The following is a 20,354-nucleotide window of genomic DNA, read 5'->3' as shown; positions in this document are numbered from 1 at the left end:
AGAGAGACATACATGCCAACCTTGTTTTCACAGGAGATTCTGGCATGCAAAAAAAGGGGAAGCTTCATTTAGTATTGATCCATCACAGTTTATCGCTTAATAAAACAATAATTTAATAAACAATAAACAACCATTGTTACGCTCTTTGCTGAATCTGGTTAGCGACCCAAGTGAGCAGAGCTGATAATCTGCTTCCACAAACCTGCCGCCATCTTCTCCTTTCCCGATGGCTATGAGCGCCTCCAGGTCTGTTCCTTTTAAGCCGTATTGCAACAACTCTTTAGCAGCATCCACATTCTCAGGAACTCTTTCCAAGCACTCATGAAGGACCCAAGAACGCTTATTGATTTTGCTCTGATGCCATCAAAGACAAACAAACAAAAAAACCGAGGGGTGGGGGGAGACACAAATGATTCATTAGAGTAGACTGATAGCAAGGGTGTATACGATCCTGAGAGCACATTGAATAAGGCAGCTTTCTGTGCTTAACAGATACAAACTCTTCAGTCTGTCTGGCTGAATATAATCTTCAATGACTGACAACCACTCTATGGGTTTTCAGAGAAGGGTCTCACCTAACCCTACACATCAGGGTTCAAACCTGGGATTTTCTACATTCAAAGTATTTGCTGTACCATTTAGCCTTTCCTGCAGATGTCACACCAGTGTTTCCCAAACTTGGGTCTCCAGCTGTTTTCAGACTACAATTCCCACCATCCCTGACCACTGGTCTTGCTAGCTAGGGATGATGGGAGTTATAGTCCAAAAATAGCTGGAGATCCACCTTTGGGAAAAGCTGTGTTACACTAACAATTACCTTTTTTTACCTCCCACTCATCCCTAATTGTGATTTGGAGATCAAATCAACTGGACTACAGAGAACACATCAGTAGACATTTATAAAGGATGATATTATTATTATTATTATTATTATTATTATTATTATTTCTTAAATTTGTATACTGCACTTCACCTGTAGATCTCACGGCAGCTCACAACATAAAATTACAGTGGTACCTCAGGTTAAGTACTTAATTCATTCCGGAGGTCTGTTCTTAACATGGCTGGGGGAGGGGGAAGTCCTGTTGCACAAGTGGAAGTTTCTGCTGACAAAGGCATGTTAGGTGAATCCCACCCAATGAGCATTGTAGTGCAAAACATCTGCAGTGCAGGGCATGAGCTTCAGAAAGGCTAGCATAAAAACTACCTTCCCCTAAGAGAACATACCAGATAATCCTGAATAGAAGCAATGCTAACAGCCGATTTCCTCCATTGCCTCTGATAAACAAGGTCAGAATCAAGGTCGTATGTTTGAGCCAGCGACAAAGCTTCTCCGTATTCTTCATTATCAATCTACAAACAAAGCATAATGAAATCAAAGCAATCACTGCAGGCTCCATTACAAGAGAGTCAACTTTCTATAAGAAAAGCAGCATGTACAACAGGTTTAGCATTATTCAGAGAATCAGGAAGATCATTTCCCAACCCAGAATACCCTTTTGCCAGTCAAAAACAATTGTGCAGTGTCTGATCCACTAGACAATGGGTTTCATTACAATCCATATATAGCAGGTGCCCATGACCCTTCATTTTACACAGCAGTCTCAAATCAAAGGCTGCACAATCTTAAGAGGAAGGGATTCATTTCATCCAGGAACAATATAATATGCTTCAAATGCTCAGGGGAAGAAATGTGAGATCCCCACAGCAGAAATTGTATCTTGAGGAAAAAGCATTTGCAACAAACGAGTAACACCTGCACATTTATTGATTGGGAGGGGGGAAATGAACGAGAAAGACCTTACAGGAACTATGCTGCTTCAGCATCATGACTAGAAAGTACCTCCTGCTTTTCACTGTACGTTAAACCAAGGTTCAAATCCCCACACAGTCATGAAGCTTGCTGGCTGTCCTTGGGTCAGTCACTGACTCTCAGCCTAACCCGCCTCACATGGATGTTGTGGGGATTAAATGAAAAACAGGAGAATGATGTGCACCACCTTAAGTTCCTTGGAGAAAAGGTGGAATATAAAGAAGAGAAGAAGAAGAGTTTGGATTTGATATCCCACTTTATCACTACCCGAAGGAGTCTCAAAGCGGCTAACATTCTCCTTTCCCTTCCTCCCCCACAACAAACACTCTGTGAGGTGAGTGGGGCTGAGAGACTTCAAGAAGTGTGACTGGCCCAAGGTCACCCAGCAGCTGCATGTGGAGGAGCAGGGAATTGAACTCGGTTCACCAGATTACAAGTCTACTGTTCTTAACCACTACACCACACTGACAAACACCACACTGACAAACAACCCCAGTACTCTTCGAAATACGAATGCAATGACAAACTAATTAAGACACATCAAAATAGCTTGGAAGATAGTTCTGTTTAAACCAATGTTACCCAATCTTGGGTCTCCAGCTGTTTTCAGACTACAATTCCTATCAACCCTGACCCTTGCTAGCTAGGGATGATGGGAGCTGTAGTCCAAAAACACCTGGAGACCCAAGTTTGGGAAACCCTGGTTTAAACCAATGCTACCGAAACATGTCCAGCTGAACTAAGACCCAAGTGCCCTGTGGTAAGAAAATTAATGATCACGTGAGAAAAGGGAGGGCAGAATGTCTCACTCTCACCTTTCTTTGGTACAGCTCCTCAGGAGTCGTGGACCTCAGGTTTACGAGGCGGTAATTCTTTATGATAGTGCGCGGACGTTTCCGCGGAGGAGCAAAGCGCTCCATTTCGGTCACAAAGTACAAGCCTTGCTTAAGGTAGCCAAAATACCGGGCCTTGGCAGAAGTTTCGTCGTCCGAATCGGAGTCATCTTCTCCTTCGTCTTCATCACCGGGCCTGCTATCCAAGCGCGATCTCTTTGGAGCCAGCTTCACCTCGCACTACGAGGAAAGCAATTCTTACTAAACAGCACAATGTATCACACTTAAGTCTGTCAGGCTTCAGCACACAGAGAGGCAATAAGCCACCACCACAATTCTCAAAGCTTCTGGGACCAAAAAGAAACCAGCTCCAGAAAATGAATTTCCTTCTCAAGCATCCAGCAGTGGCTACATACAGAGCAAAGTTATTAGAAGGAAGGGCCATTAGCACAACCCCAGTGCTAAGTACATTCATAAGGACTAGGACATGCTTAATAAATACATTTTGTAAGAATTAGTAGGTCTCCTTGGAATGCCCTATTGCCTTTGATATTAAAAGTAAGACAAGCACTGTCATTGCATTATTTTTGGTACCAGGTTTTCCTTTGCCCAGGCCCATTTTTTTGAAGAAAAAAAGAGAAATCTGTATTGTATTAGTTGGCTGAATAGTAGTTGTGTTTTCTAGTTTATTATTTATTAGGTTATGGTTTTGTTTTGTTTTTTACTGGTTGCTTTAATAGTGTATTTATATTTTTTATGTAAACTGCCATAGAATTCGCATTTTGGGTTAGGGTTTAAACATTCTGAAAGGAAAGAAGTTCCATTTCTTGTTATAAATATATAGATATCACTGTATCGTCTAATCACAAGGTCACATAGGAAGCATATGATACTGAAATATCTGAAACTGAATACAAGTTTTAAAGCAAGATTATGAAGCGGAAAGATCTATCATTACATGTAATTGAGTTGCAGCAGTATATCTGAATGAACAACAATGAAAAAGGCACATGAAGCTTTGCACTTTTGCCTCAAACCTTGCTTCAAAACTACACAGTGCCATGTATGATTATAGCTTCAGCAATGCAGGTAGCCAGACGTTGCCCAGCAGTTTTACATTCTAATGAGGGAGGGAGGGATAAAAATAGGATAACACTAAAAACAACTGAGCATAGACTACCTCGGACAAATGAACCTTCAAGCATCTGAGGGAGAGGGAGAGAGAGAATGAGAACAAGTACATTTATATAGGCCGCTAAAGAGTTCATGAAGAAAAAAGCCCCGAAAGAAGCAAGGACGAATGAGAATACTAGAACGAAATCAAATGAATAATAAGGGGAAAGCTAGAGAAAGCAGGTGGGCAGCAGAACACAATATAGGAGCAAGTGGCTTAGACAGAAAAGGGATGGCTAGAGAACATTCCTATTCGTCAATTCAAAAGTAAGCCTCAGTGAGCTTAATGGTACCTACTCCCAGGTAAGAGAGTACAAAATTGCAACCCCCAAAAAACCCCCACAACAATACAGTGGTACCTCGGGTTAAGTACTTAATTCGTTCCAGAGGTCTGTTCTTAACCTGAAACTGTTCTTAACCTGAAGCACCACTTTAGCTAATGGGGCCTCCTGCTGCCGCCAGAGCATGATTTCTGTTCTCATCCTGAAGCAAAGTTCTTAACCTGAAGCACTATTTTTGGGTTAGCGGAAGCATGTGTAACCTGAAGCATGTGTAACCTGAAGCGTCTGTAACCCGAGGTACCACTGTAATTAAGACATTATTTAATAAGGGAATGGAGCATGGGCAGAAAAAAAGGGAATTTAGCATTATCTGACAACTTGAAAACGAGACTTAGATCATCGTGAAAAGGATGGCACCAAGATCTTTAGTTTTAAGAGAAATAGTGGCACTGCTGATACACAAAGAAACATAAGAAACAGGAATAAAAGAACTAGAGGGGAAATAATTTTTTTAAAAAAAACACCTCAGTATTTGAAAGGCAGACAGCCCTGAGGAAATTACAAGATGACAAGGTAAAGGATTAACAAAAGGAGACACATCAGATGCATACAAACGTCATATGCACAGACATTATGTTTAATATAAAGGGAACAAAAGTCTCGCTCAACAACGGCAACTATTCAGAAGAAGACAGGCTAGCTAATTGAAGGCATTTTTAAAATATCCACTAAATTGCTGAGTGAAAGATGTGACACTACTGACTCTTGATTTAACTCTCCAATGCTCAGCTGGTGCTAAAAAGGAGAATTAAAAATTATGTTCCAATGATGTATGCTTCATTTTTGATGTTCCAGAAGTATATAAATATAAGGGTGTTAGGATAGAACTCTAGGGGGGGGGGAAGAGTTAAATTAAACAAATTAATTTAGTCTCATTGGCTGGGGGGAGGGCAGAAAGAGCTAAAGTTTGATACTGTAGATGAGATTTATTAACTATGGATAACTTAGAGCTTGTTACTCATACCATCCGAAGTTTTGAGTTCAACAAAAAGAACCCACAATATGTAATCAGAATTAACTTTTCCATAGTTGTGTGTCACTTTACTATAGATTAAATTAATTTATTTTTTGCCAGTAAATTAAAGTCAGCCAGCTACTTTGGAATGTCACAATAAACCATGGTTTATCCTAACAGGGATAAGCCACAGTTAGCCTTGATCTCACACACTCCCCAACTGTGCATGGCTGTGAGGAGATTGGAATGTCCTGTGTCTGTTTTTTATTAAGGCCAGTTTGCCATTTCATCGAAATCCAACAGAATGCAGTAAATCTTATATATGGCTTGTTAAGAACAAGCTAACCACAGTCAAGCTAAAGTGGTCATTTGTCAGTTTAACAAGTTAACAAATGATCCTTGTAGTTCCATCACAGACACTTTGTTTGTCCCTTTTCATGAGCTGGAAAACACCAGACTAACTACAGTTTCCTGTTGAGTCTTAATTGTGAAATTATGATTTACATCCTCAGAATAAGCCAGGGTGTTAAGCCAACTTCAAAGCATGGCTTGTTCCAAAGCCATTAGCTATAGTTCCTGGGCAGGTATTCAACTAAGTTTCACTCGGAGTGGAGCCACTGGAATTAACAGACTTAATTTATCCATGTTCCTTAATTCCAATGAGTTACTGAGTGAAACTTGGTTGAGTACCCACCTGGTTCAGATGTAGCTTGCTTGCTCACTCATGAAGTAAAATGGCTGTGTGTGGAGGCACAGATGAAGCAGAGATAGGGTTATTTTAACGTGGTTCACAGATTATGAAGCTGGCTTGTTTCAGACAGAGCATAGGTAAGATTTACAAGAGTTTGCCAGGTTTCGACATAAAGTGTCCAGGTCAGGAATATTCGGTGTTATGTTATGTTATGTTGGAGGGATGCCAGAAAATGGGGCATTATGTTCACATGTAGTGGAGGTATAAATATGTATTAATTTTTTGGCAAAGGGTGTTTAAGGAGATAACAGAAATCACTGGGTTAAAGCTGACCAAAAGTTCAGAGGTAGCATAATTATCAATTTATGATGGGATGGAAGGTTCACAGGCTATGAAGGACTTGCTCACAAATTTATCGACAGCTGCACAAGTTATGATAGCTAGGAAGTGGAAGGGGCAAGCAGAATATAAAATGGCAGAATGGTATAAAGTGGTGTGGGGTATAGCTATTAATGATAAGTTGACATGTGCCATTAAGGTAAGATGGGGAATACAGAGGAGAAATGATTTTGAGGAGTTATGGAAGGTGTTTGTAGAATTTGTACTATTAAAACGGGAAGGGGTCAAACCATCTCAAGAGGTGTTGAAGTTTTGGGAGGTTGGATAGTTACAATGGAATGGTCTTGGTGGTGGGGTGCACATTTTTATTCTTATTTATTTACGATTATTACTTTGTCAAAATAAAATTTATTTTAAAAATATAAAGCGTCCAGGTCAACTTCTCGCAGCCACACCAGAGAAGGCTGGAGGCTCTCTGCAGCTACTTCACCTTGGAAAAAGCCATGGTTCTCTGTGACATCCCAGTCAGAACTACCCCAGTCTGTATTTATATTGGATTTGAAATTGGTTTTACATATGAAATTGTTTGTACACATGGAATTGTTTTTATTCTCAATGTTGCCACTGTGAAATTGCTTTGAGATAATATTACGGAAAAAACATTTCATAAACACAATGAAATAATAATAAAAAAATTGAATAGGGACATTATCAAATGCATCTCAGTCCTGAAGTCCATCTAAAATGCTTTACACACACACACACACACACACACACACACACACACACGTATAGGAGACTTACACATGAAGGCGATGACATTCCACACATAGAAATATGACATTTCTGCCAGTGTTCCCTACCTCCAAACTTAGAAATCCACCATCATGAGCAGAGGTGACCTGAGGGGAACTTTCAAACCATTCACAGGATTTGCCCAACAGGTTTTTCAAGGTCTTCACTGATGACACTGTCAAAGCACCTGAACAGCGAGCCAGGATGACTGCATTCTCTGACCACCAGTTGATGTCTATCATTGGGTAAAAAGATTCCTTGTCTTGGAGGTGGGGGAAAGTAGAAAAAAAAGCTTTAAAACAGGAACTAGAACAGCTTCAATTATTTAATAAAAAAATCATCTGAGAGAGTCTAACTTTAATGACAATATACTGTATCAGCATTGCGTAGAGCTTCGCTTCGCTACGTTTTTACGGTAGTATTTTAATTAAAGTTATCTCTGGATTAACTAAAGCAAAACTGAATAATTAAAGATTCTGACAGACTTCTTCATGTAATATTTTAAAAATAATGCAGCTAAGTGTGTTAGGCAGATCTGCTCACACAAAGCAGGGTGAAACTTTAAAAATTAATAGATAGATATGGACTTATGGCTCCTCAGGCCAACTGCGCAACAATCTCTCTGGCAAATGCTCAGAACATTATTCATGGAATCTCGATGAAGCTATATCAAGCAGAAACCATCTGGGAAAGGTGTCACAACCAAGGGAGGAAGGGAGGAGGGAGAATCTATATGGCTTCTCCCAAAGGGAATGAAATATCCATAAAGGGGCTGAGTTAAAGAGATTTCTACTGTGTTATGCTGCTTATTATGTTGCTATGTTGTAGAATTACGCTGCTTGAAAAATATTTGCCAGTGTGAAGAATCACTGTCTTCTGGGTCCTAGCTCTGACATAATATCTTAGGGAAGATTGTATTTTTCACATGAACCAATCTATTTTATTTTAATTTTATTTTTGGTGTTGGCATTCAGATACACAGATAGACCTGAAGGAGAGTCTCCATCCCCATCATCCAGCCCAGACACTGGGCCTTCTGGTGGTTCCCTCACTGCGAGATGTGAGGTTACAGGGAACCAGGCAGGGGCCTTCTCGGTAGTGGTCCCCACCCTGTGGAATGTTCTCCCATCAGTTGTCAAGGAGATGCATAACTATGTAACCTTTAGAAGACATCTGAAGGCAGCCCTGTAGAGGGAAGCCTTTTAAAGTTTAATGTTTTATGATGTTTTTATAGACGTTGGAAGCTGCCCAGAGTGGCTGGGGCAACCCAGTCAGATGGGCAGGGTACAAATAATAAAATTGTTTGTGTATTTTATTTTATTTTTATTGTTGTTATTATTATTATTGTGTCTCACCTGAGGCCCAGTTGTTAGTTACAAGTGTCAGGGCCTTTCAAGTAGCTGCATTATCAAATACTTTGCCCTAGGATGAATGTACATAGCCTAGCCATCTTTTGCTGGCTGGTAAAACACATTTTTATTGCAGCAGATTTTCCCCCTGCTAAGGACCTGCTTTTTCATTTCAAGGTTATATTTTGTTTTGTTTTCTGCCTTTAATTTATTTTGCAGTATTTATGATTACACAGGAGTTCTTAATTTATAAGATGCTAAATTTAAATTGCTATGAGCCACCCTGCATAGGCAAATGAAGAATGGGAGAGACACTTAATATCAGTTTGGAAGTGAAATGGGATCTTCCACAAAAAGGTAGCAACTTGTACACTCTTGAAGGCATCCTTTGTAAACAAAACATTGTGAATTAAACTGGCATCGTAAATAGACGACAATGACACACGCAAAACTGCACTATTTCTGAGATTATTTACACTCCACTTTTCAAGATATAAAACCTTACAACGCAGCCTAAAAGTAACAGTAAAGTTCATCTTAGAAATACAGAGAACACAATTTCACATAATGAGAAGCCATCAAGATAGTGACAGAATGTGTATTGTGGGGTGGGGTGGGGGTAAAATTGTCTTGCTGGAGCTGTCCTCTGGGGATCTCTGTTGGGGGCAAGGAGGGAAAATGCAGCTGGGGCAGAACCTAGCAAGAATGATGAAAGCCGTTGATCCTTTTGAAAGAAAGGTGTTGGGTCTAGAACACAAGCTGTACAGTGGTACCTCGGGTTAAAACTTAATTCGTTCTGGAGATACCACTTTAGCTAATGGGGCCTCCCGCTGCCGCCGCGCCACCAGAGCACGATTTCTGTTCTCATCCTGAAGCAAAGTTCTTAACCTGAGGTACTATTTCTGGGTTAGCGGAGTCTGTAACCTGAAGCGTCTGTAACCTGAGGTACCACTGTACAGAAATCCTATTCCAGGCTGCCTGGCACCATGGACAGCTCCTCACAGATTCCAACTGGGTGAAGAATATCTTCACATTTTACACATGGCTCATAAAAATGGAAAGGAATGGAAAGAGGATGTGCCTGTCACTCACACATTCTCAAATACTGCTTCCTCAGAATGGACATGTAATCTAGCATTTTGGAAGGCAGCATTGTAACGTTAGCCCTTATGATATCTTAAACACATAACGATGGGTTAACATTCTCCTGCTCACTCAGGTCTTTCTCTCTCTCTCTCACACACACACAGACACACACACACAAACACGCACACACACACACGAAACTACACTATGCCTCCAACCTTTGATTTTCTTCCGTTTCTCAAGAGAGAGTCGCCATTCCGGTTTGATTTCATCATAGCCCGGCTAAAAGAAAAAGAAAACCTCCAATTAAGTTTTATACATATTCATATGTACACTATAAACAAAACTACCAACAAGCAGTGTGTTATGACTTCTGAACAAGTGGAGCCATCGTTTTGAAAACTTTCCTTGTATTGGATTGAACATTAAGAAGGTGCCGCGGAAGCAAGTGGGGTGGTAAGGGAGAAAGACAGAACGGAATATCACTCAAGCTAGCAAGGCCATCAGGCCCCATTTTCAAATTATTACTTCTGCATGATTAGAACACATGACAATTTCCGATCTCAAGCAATTCACACTGTCAGAAAGATGACCGAAGTGTAATACATGAACTGGGATCCAATTTCATTGGAAGTTAAAAGCCAGGATTCTTCTATTACTTTAAATAGTCAGTCCTGGATTCCACAAACTGCTTGTTCTTTTTTTAAAAAAATATATATTTATGGTTTTCAATTTTATACATTTCAATAATTCTACAATCATTTTAACATTTTGAAACTCAACTTCCTTCCCCCTCTTTCTGCAGTTCCTTAAATTTATTTTTTATATTTTCTCCATATTCCAAATTAACTTACTCATTTATTCATCTACTTTAAATATATACTCCTATAAAACTGCAGGTTATTACAGTAATTCTGTCAATGTTCTTATCTGTTTAGAGGTTTTTTTGTAAACCATTTCCATTCTTTTATAAAAAGTTTGTTATCTTGATTTCTTATTTTTCCAGTAAGTTCCACCATTTCTGCATATTCCATAAGTTTTTGTATCCGTTCTTTTTGCAGTGGGACTTCTTCATTCCATTTTTTGGCAAGTAACATTCTTACCGCTGTAGTTGCATACATGAAAAAAATTCTATACAGTTTGGGTAGCTGTCCCCATAATTCCCAAAACTGTTTGTTCTTGAACCACCATTTCAATCAAAACACTGGTACAATGCAATAAATATATACAATGAAGGAAGCCTTTAAAAAAATGAAGGAAGCTTCTACCACTGCCAACAAAATTTCTACTGTAGTCTGAATCATCTATTACAACAACACTAAATATGAAATAGAGCTCCCTTTTTACTTCAGCTAGGATTCCCACCCACCCCAGTCACTTAACAAGACGATGCCATCTAACTTTTTTTTTAGCTGCAATATGCATTCAGCGGTCTGTGTACAGTGATACCTCTGGTTAAGAACGTAATTCGTTCTGGAGGTCCGTTCTTAACCTGAAACTGTTCTTAACCTGAAGCACCACTTTAGCTAATGGGGCCTCCTGCTGCTGCCGCGCCGCCGGAACACGATTTCTGTTCTCACCCTGAAGCAAAGTTCTTAACCCGAGGTACTATTTCTGGGTTAGTGGAGTCTGTAACCTGAAGCGTATGTAACCCGAGGTGCCACTGTATTATTGGGAACCAATTCCAAAGCTTTAATGACTGCAAATTTCTATCTTGCTATGACAAGATATATATGCAAGGACAGGGGTCAGCAAACTTTTTCAGCAGGGGGCCGGTCCACTGTCCCTTAGACCTTGTGGGGGGGGTCGGACTATTATTATTTGGGGGGGGGTAAACAAATTCCTATGCCCCGCAAATAACCCAGAGATGCATTTTAAATAAAAGGACACGTTCTACTCGTGTAAAAACACGCTGATTCCAGGACCGTCTGCGGGCCGGATTCTGAAGACGACTGGGCTGGCTCCAACCCCCGGGCCTTAGTTTGCCTACCCATGGAGATTTGGAAAAAAAAACCTAACCCCACATACAGACACAAACACAGAGAGGGAAGTACTGCTGAGCTGAGCACAAAGGCAGAGAACACTTCCTCCAAACCGTGTGTGTGCACATATTAATATTAAAACTACATCTCTATAAATCAGATTAAATTATTTCAATTTTAAAATATTATATAGAGTATATGGGACACAACTGAGCATTGTTTTTTGGGGGGGACAATAAACCACGAAGTAACGAGAAGCAAAACAAGGAATGAATCATATGTTCCGATACTCCAAGAAGTGTTTCTGGGGAAGAAGTGATTAAACAAATAATACTGATTCGAACCTTGGTCTACATTCCTGTGTGCATCTCTCTTTTGTCTTTCCAGGTATACAACAAACGGATTTGAATACAATCATCTTAAGATTAATGATGTTACCATGTTGTAAGATATACCAGGCTGTAAATTCAGCTCAGCTGCAAATATTTTTTGCCAATATTAATCTTTACGCATTGTAGCACATAGCTCAAATGACCCTAGCAGCTGCATAATGTAGATAGATGATTATAAAAAATAGCAACTGTAGTGGGTATGTTATCCAATTAAAGAAATTTTAGTTAATTGATCAAGTGAGTTTTAAGCGAACCTAGACACACTTAGCTGTGAGTAATGGGTCTTATTCCAGAGTAGGCATGTGTAGGATTGTCTACAATTGATTCAGTTTCCATATGGATAACCATTCCAATGGCTAAAAAGCACCATTTCTTGATAATGAACAAATATGTTGTGCATATAAAAAGGCATATAAGTCTTTTAGCATTTTGGGCATGCTAAAAAAAATAAATGCCACCATTTAAAAAGCAGAAAAAAGGAGGTGACAAGAAATGTCATACAAGTTTCATTTAAGCTATCTATAGCTACAAATACATTCCAGTATTTAGAAACTGTTAATCATCACATACCTGGTCGCTCTGCTCCCATTCTCCTTGTTGTCTTAGAGAAGGGATTCCCCAGATAGTCAATTTTCCACTAAAGTGAATAGCTGCTAGGCGAGTCCCATCTGGAGAAAGGCTCATCTTGAAAACACCATCCTGCGCAAGATTTTGATCAGTGGTTAAAAGCAAATGCATTTCGAAGAAGCATTAAGCTCGTAGCCCTCATCCCCCCCCCCCATTTTCAATGTATCTTCCCTTTGCACACTTCCCAGATCTTATAAAACATGAAGTGCTCCTTAGAATTTGTACAACAGATGCATAGAAGCATCAAGTAAGAACCACAATTCCTGAAACCAGTAGGGCAGTTGTATGAATGGGTATTACTTCCAGGTAAGTGTGTATAACAAGTGTGGCTAACTCCTAGTTTGAGGGCCTGATTTGACATCCCAAGATCCCACCATTTTTGAGTCTGGGAGTCCTTAAAGGGTTGGCCATGGATGAATGCAGTCCTTAAGCTGTAAAGGACCTTCAAGATGTAGCCCAGCCTTTCCCAACCTGATGCTCTCCAGATATTTTGGACCACAAACCATGGTCCCAGAAACCATGGTCAATGGTTTGGGGTGCTGGGAGTTGAAGCCCAAGACATTTAGAGGATGATAAATTTGGGGGTCATAAACTGTGATGCAGTTAAGTGGATAACAGAGTGGCGCTTGAATCCTAAATACAGTTTCTTGGAAGTTCCATTCAATCACCCATCAGCTGGGACAGGATAGACGTGAAGTAGCAGGACACTCAGGGGAATGTAAGGTTGTTGGCTAAGGGGGGGGGGGGGAGTCTGTGGGCAACACGTCAAATCTGTGTCATGCAAACAATGGACAAAATATAAACCAATCAGAACTCACAGTGGCTTTTAATGATAAGTCATGTCTTCTTATTGCTAGAAACTACTTGGATGAAATACTGAGAGGGAAAGATCCACATAATTTTAAAAACTAGGCTATAAGACATTTTTAAAATAATATAAAAGAGTTGCAAATGCTGTCAAATGTATTTATGAGTAAGAAATGGGAAAGAGATGAGTGAATCATTCCAAAGAGTAATGGACTCCTGCCATTAATTTCTAGAATATAAAATACTAGGCTGACTAAAATGTAAGAAACTGAGGGTGTTTTAGCACGGTGCCAAATGTTTTCAGGCAAACATTTTCAGCACACAGTGAAGCTATTCACCCACTATTCCCTGCCCCATTTGGCTGCTGTTTCAGCGCTGTTTTTTGTTTTCCACTAGGCTTCTTCCTCACAACATAATACAGCCAATAGAGAATGAAATGTGTTGCAGGAATACAGCTCCCATCATTCCTGATCGTTGGCCAAGTTGGCTAGAGCTGATGGGAGCTGGAGTCCAAAGGCCTCAGGAAGGCCACAGGTTCCCTGCCCCTGCAAAGGAGGATCTCATGACATCATGTTGCCTAATATCCAATCAGATTTGACACTGTGACATCACTGAGGGAAGCACACAGCCAATTCAGAGCAAGGGCAATGCTTCCTGTATTGCATTGACCTCACTCTGGATGGTCACAGGAGGAAATGCAGCTGCCACCATGAGCAGCTATCACCACACAGACAAACAAGTTGGGAGAGAAAGGAGACAAATGTCACCACACACCTTATGATAGGTGCTTCCAGAAGGAGATGCTATATCACAAGTAAGTCTTTCAGATATTTTTTTCTATGTACACATTTGGCACGTGACGTTCTTCACATTCCCATTTTTTTTAGTCATTATATTAATTACCACTCTGCCGCTTGCCATCCACATCTGAGCTGCGTTTTCCCATCATTTCCTGCAAACACTCACCCATCCTCAACAACCTTTATTTTCATTTTGGGTATGCGCACAGGAATTTCTGTACCTGAGTTCACACATACACACTTTTTTAAAAAAGCTGAGGAAGTGTGCAAGAGTACAAGCCTTACCCAGCCACAAGGAGCAAAGTGAGGGACGGGGAGGCAATAGCCATTTTCATTCACGATTCTTTTGAAAATGTGGGTTTTGTGCAAAAGGGCAAAGGCAACAAAATCTTCTGTTATTACTGTTATTTATGAATGTCCAATATATGTACTGTAATTACAACCTCCCAAGGAATTCCCTACAATTACTGTGTGGAGATCTGGAGAGAACGGATCATGTTTAATTAAATTTTAAGTCAGAGCAGAGCCACTGAAATGAAGTTCAGTTTGCCACGACCATTAATTTCAATTGGTCTACTCTGAGTAGGACTCTGTTGGCTTCAATCCAGCACCTCCACCCAACCAGGCATGTGACAATCGGTGGAAACAGCTTTCTTTTCTACCACTGGGGGCTGCTGGAAACAGAATTATTTGGTTGTGCTCAGATATGGAACAAACAGAGGTAGAGGTGCAGGTTTTAGAGGTCACCACCACAGACAAACCACATATTGACAAATAAATATTGGCCATTGGCCATGCTGGCTGGGAGTTGGGAGTCCCAATAAAATCTTGAGTGCTGCAGAACTGCCACCTCTGACGCAAAAGTTGCCTTTGACATGTGTCTCACAAAAGCATAATGTACTGATATATATATATATATATATACATCCTCTGTTACCTGTTCTCTTCCTTGTCTACTGTAAAAGTTGAGAGACCTAATCTTGAACAATGACCTTCTCTTGGCCTGTTAAAAAAAAGGAACCATATCAAATTAACCTCATGTATGTATGTATGTATGTGTTTATAACACACACACACACTCATGTGTGTGCAAGTGTTTTCTTTGTCAGAAGCTAAAGCAAATCATGGAAGCAACAAATAATACAGTAACATTCCTCTAAAATAGGGGGAAACGAGTCTTTTTTCAGCCAGAACTCAGTTCCACCACCTCTCAGGTGGGCACCATTGCCATTATAAGAGAACAAGGGAAGCGTTCATGGTGAGGGGTCCAGCACCTCTTTTTCTAGAAAAGTAGCTCTGGGTGCAAATATTTCAAAAAGATTCTGAATGATATAAGCTAGAACAGGGGTTCTGGGTATTTGTTGCCTAGAGCGTTTTAACCAACCAGTTGTCAAGAATAAACCTGAGATCAGGAAGGCAGCGAAAACCACAGCTTCACATTTGACCACCAGGTACACAAGGTGTACTTCATTTATGCCACATAAATGGGGGTGGGGGGATGTTTTTTTTCCAGCCGCAGACGGGGCAAGGTAGGCAACAGAAACAGAAATTCTCCCAGCAACACAATTCTGTGCATGCCTCCTGAAAAGTAAATACCCTTTGTGTTCAGTGGAGCTCACTACTAGATGTGTGTATACAAGGGTGTAGCCCAATATACAAAATATACAATATACAAAAGCAATAGGGCCATACAATGAAACCAGTCTCTTGTGCAGACTGTTGGTGGGTGTGGAATTTGAAGGCTAGCTCTTTCCCCTATGTTTGATAAAAATAGGTGAGGAGGAAGAATTCAGAATTTCAGTTCCCCCATGAAGTAACAGCAACATTCTGTGAGCTTGCTGATGATACATGTCAGCTTTTTCAACATCTGGAAATGTTAGAACGAGGAAGAAGCATTGTCTGGTCTGCCTTTATATTAAAACGGAAGGCGACACATGTGAAACCTTTGCTAATGCAAAGAATAAAAATGAGATCTGCAGCTTTAGGGCCAATAGACGTATGCTCAAATGATCCTATGAGATGATAGCAGTGCTACTCACGGTCCCGATATCATCTTCGTAACTCGTAACCGGCTTGTAATAGGGGGATCCTGAAAGAACTCTCCACGCCGACAGACCACAGCTACTTGCTTTGGACACGCCGGATCCCTCGCCATCCATTTCGCAGCCACCGACGATCAAAAGCCTATCGCAAGCAAGAGGAATTGAATCTTGAGTTTGGCATGCTCCAACTCTGTTCTGAGCAATGAGCAATCGCTTTACAATGAATTGCAGCAAGTTTCTTTCTTTTAAGATTACCATGTCTATTATATTATATGTAATGGGCAGGTTTCAATGCAGCGCTAAGGGGACTGCTTAGGGTTTCAAAAAGTAAAAATAGGAAGACCCCAAAGTTGTTGAGCTTTTCTTAAGGAAACCACCAAAATTGTTGAGTTGCGTTTTTGTTTTTTTACACCCCACAATTTTTTGATTGATTTTTCCAAAGTTGCGGGACGCAGCGACACCTTTTGCTAATTCACCCTGTACGTCAATTGCGCCTTTAAAATCCAGGTACTGTCTGGGACATATGACAGCCCTAGGATTGTTCAATCAGCACAAGGATTTCTCCTTGACCACCAGAGGGAATCTCCCCTCTCTTGGGCCCCCTTGCTGTTCTGGGTTTTTTTTCTCTACCCTCCAGGGTGGATTTGGGGAAGGAACAAAGGGGGAGAGGAAGTTCCACTGCACTAGCGGGAGTCACAGGGTCACAGAATCAGAGTTGGGAGGCTCCGTCAAGATCCAAGCCCCTGCAATACAGGAATATGCAGCAGCCACAAACAGGGACCGAACCTGCAACCTTGGAGTTATCAGCACCACGCTCTAATCCACTGAGCTATCTAGCCCTTGTGTTAACTTTCCACTAGCAGAGCAGGGATGTTGTATTTGCCCATATATATATATTTGTTGAGAAGCAGTTTGCAATTTCTGAAATAAATAAATGAAAACAGGCACTTGCCATCTGCGATGACCTGACAACTGCTGAAATATTTATAGCAATAATTCCACACTTGGGCGTATCAGTCATAACATTTACTACTTCAAACCGCTACTCAGAGCAAGGGGAAGAAAAATCATGTGGATTTAAAAATATTTTTAAACCTCCAAGGCCGCAATCCTGTAAACACCTACCTGGGAGTAAGTCTCCGTGAACTAACACTATGGGACTTACACTATGCACAGGATTGCACTGTGAATTCACCTAGCGGGATATATTTCAAAGTAATTGCCTGCTTTAATTCTTTTTTCTTCTTCCAGAAATCCTCTTCAGATAAAAACAAATGTGAAATAGGGGTGTATGAGCATTATTTTACCCAAATAAAATCTTTAAATAAAAAGCCAGATTACGCATATTTTATTTCAGTTGGCAAAATATCACCATCTAGTGGTGAAATTATATATAGAAGTTTGTAAAGAAATGGTTTTACCCACCCCCCACCCCCAAATACTCATAACTATTATAGATCAACAACAACAAAAACGGATTCAGTAATTGCAAAGTGTCATGCTTTGTTTTAGCAGCTCAAGTTTCTGCAGCAGACACTGCCATAAAAAGAAACTAAATTATTTTGGGGAACAAATAACTGTTCAAGGAAAAAGCTAAGAGGTGTTAAACGAATCCTTTTGTTAGAGAAGAAATGGGCAACAAGCTGGTCTTGAGAGATTTCATTTGCTGTGTGAAAGAAACAGATGCACATGATGCTAACCTGTATTTATAGTTAACTATAAAATACGGGTTAGCTTTAATGCTACATCCAAAACTTGAAAGAAATCAGGTACAGAACTGGTCTGAGCTAGCAGCATAAAGCATTCCATCTTGACAAGTCTTAAGTAAAGGTTACCATGGAATTATTTTTGGAGATTCCAAAATGCAGAAATTGAAGATAATATTTAATTGTGGTGCATGCATTATCTACATCTTATTGGAAAGACGTGAGAGAAGCAATTTATAGCTGATTTTATTCTACTCTTAGATCCTTTAGTGTTTCTTTTATGGTACTGAGTAAAAGTCATAACAGGTTCACAAAAACAGTAGTTAACTTAATGGCAATGGTTAAGAAGAGAAACAGTCCAAACCAAAATTGGTAGGGGAACTAATAAAGAGAAATGAATGGTGTAATATGAACATCAATTCCTACATTTAGTAGGGTTTAAAGTTTTACTCTTCTTGCTGATTATACTAGGAGATCCTGTGAACTCAACTCCTCTAATGGGCAGTTTGCACTGATGGAAAGGGAGTGGATGTGATTTTCACTAATTCCTCTTTCCCTCTACAGTTCCCTGCTCCCAAATCCTACCAGCCCCAGTCAATATGCCAATCATCAGGGGTGGCAGTAGTCCAGCAAGAACTAGAGGACCGCCCATTCTCAATTTAAGCATGCCACCAATGGTCAAGGGCAAACTCTAGCAAGAGGACAAAGTCCAACAGTTAAAGAGCCAGTGTGAACTTACTCCCATTAGCAATAAATGGTGACAGCAAACCATTCAACCCTGCCACAAGTTCTGCCTCCCTTGAGATTGCCCCAAATCACCATCGCCACAAATCTCCTAGACACTTAGGGATATTCAATGCATATGTCAGTGATTCCCAAACTGGAAGGCACTGGGGATTAGCGCAAGGCTTTTGACGAGAGGGAGATATACTGCAGAGGTGTTGTCCTTCTAGCAGCAAAGATTTGACATCTGGAGGCTTTACATGGGCCGGAAACTGTAAGCAACACCTCCAAACAGTAGGAGTGTTATTCCATACTTCCAGCGCTTAGTTAGGTTTCAGTGCCGCTTCTTAGAGGAAGTTCCCGAGAAAGGTCAAATCTACTTTAGAAGTCTGTGCTGTTGGTTTAACTTGCAAAGTTCCTTCTGCCAACTTGTGGCAGCAGCTCAAAGTTGGAAAAAGCCTTACTGATGGAGAAGAAATTGACCATGACAATGAGCATATGGGGCTTTCCCCCCTTCTGCCTTCCCTTCCCGTCTGGCAGGCTTCAGAAGGGAGTCCAAGATGCTATCTCCTTGTTCTTTTCTAACCCCAAGTGTTGGTTTAGCTCTCCAATCCACACACAGCGGCCATATGGAAGCGTCCTGTGCATTTGCCTGCTGCTGCTGGGTTGAGGAGCTCAGGTGGGTAAAGATTAGAAAAAGGCCCAAGCTGAATTCATTCGAGTTCATAACGCTAGCAGACACCACAATATCATTTATAATTTAAGCGTCTTGTCTCAGGATGGGAGAGATTTAATGAAAGCTGGAGTAAAGATGCCATATCAGGTTAGACAAAAACCCTGTTCCCACAGAACAAAAGAAGACATATGTATCATTGCAGCACATGCTTAAAATTTTAAACAACTCTTCACAGAGCAGGCGAGGTGCAGCACAAAGCAGATGGGAGCTATATTAAGAGAACAAGACGCAGAGCTTTCAAATGAACCTTAGAGCTCCATTGAGGGCCACAAAAGGAGGTCTGAGCTCACTTATGAATTATTAACTTTTTAAAGGACTGGACAAGAGAGTCAATAATACCAAAAAAAAGAATAACCAAACAAGTTGACAGATAGCCTGAGGCCATCAAGTGACCAGATACTTCGAGTTGGTTGAGCTTGGATTCCTGCACCATGAATGACCTTTAATTTAGTAGCCAATGGAACTGAGGGAATGAAAGGATCATGGATGCAACACCTACTTGCTCTCTCCCTCTTTCTTTTGTGGAGAGCAGGCAAGCAACTTTTCTACTCAAACAGCTGTTCAAGCTCTACTTTTCCTTACTGAACTTCTAAGATAGGCTAGCCAAGTTTGTCCCCTTGATACGTTTCAGGCCCCAAAAGTAGCTCCAGGCAGCATGCTCAATAGTAAGGGGTGATGGGATATCTGGAGGGCACCATGTTGGTAACCCTATATTGAGAGATGAGAATAATATCAAGTTGGAGAAACAGTACAGTGGTACCTCAGGTTAAGAACTTAACCCATTCTGGAGGTCCGTCTTAACCTGAAACTGTTCTTAACCTGAAGCACCACTTTAGCTAATGGGGCCTCCTGCTGCCGCCGCGCAGCTGCTGCACAATTTCTGTTCTCATCCTGAAGCAAAGTTCTTAACCCGAGGTACTATTTCTGGATTAGCGGAGTCTGTAACCTGAAGCATCTGTAACCCGAGGTACCACTGTATTATAGACCCCGTTCTGGCGTAAGTTAATAAATGTGCCGGTAAGACAAGTCAGAATCTTAAACTAACTTCATACCTCGGTTTAAGATCCTGGTTTGTCCATTACAGTCATACAGTGGTACCTTAGTTTACAACCATGATCCATTCCGGAGGTCCGGTTGTAGACCAAAACAGGTTGTAACCCAAGG

General features: G+C 40.7%; 1 protein-coding gene across 2 annotated transcripts in view; it reads right to left on the bottom strand.

Moving 5' to 3' along the window:
* NBAS (NBAS subunit of NRZ tethering complex) overlaps positions 1-20,354 on the bottom strand; it is a 191,182-nt gene that overhangs the window by 149,972 nt on the left and 20,856 nt on the right. For both annotated transcript variants that reach the window (XM_028722567.2, XM_028722568.2), the window contains exons 10-17: positions 16,023-16,167; positions 14,921-14,986; positions 12,320-12,448; positions 9,594-9,657; positions 7,009-7,202; positions 2,629-2,886; positions 1,228-1,353; positions 203-354 (exon numbers count right to left, since the gene is read on the bottom strand). In XM_028722567.2, the coding sequence (XP_028578400.2) occupies positions 203-354; positions 1,228-1,353; positions 2,629-2,886; positions 7,009-7,202; positions 9,594-9,657; positions 12,320-12,448; positions 14,921-14,986; positions 16,023-16,167 (1,134 nt within the window). The remainder of the gene's footprint in view (positions 1-202; positions 355-1,227; positions 1,354-2,628; positions 2,887-7,008; positions 7,203-9,593; positions 9,658-12,319; positions 12,449-14,920; positions 14,987-16,022; positions 16,168-20,354) is intronic.

This window comes from Podarcis muralis, chromosome 3, assembly GCF_964188315.1.
Source record: "Podarcis muralis chromosome 3, rPodMur119.hap1.1, whole genome shotgun sequence".
NCBI classification, from domain to species: Eukaryota; Metazoa; Chordata; class Lepidosauria; order Squamata; family Lacertidae; genus Podarcis; species Podarcis muralis.
The sequence above is the reverse complement of the archived record's forward strand: the minus strand, read 5'-3'. Positions and strand labels throughout refer to the sequence as shown.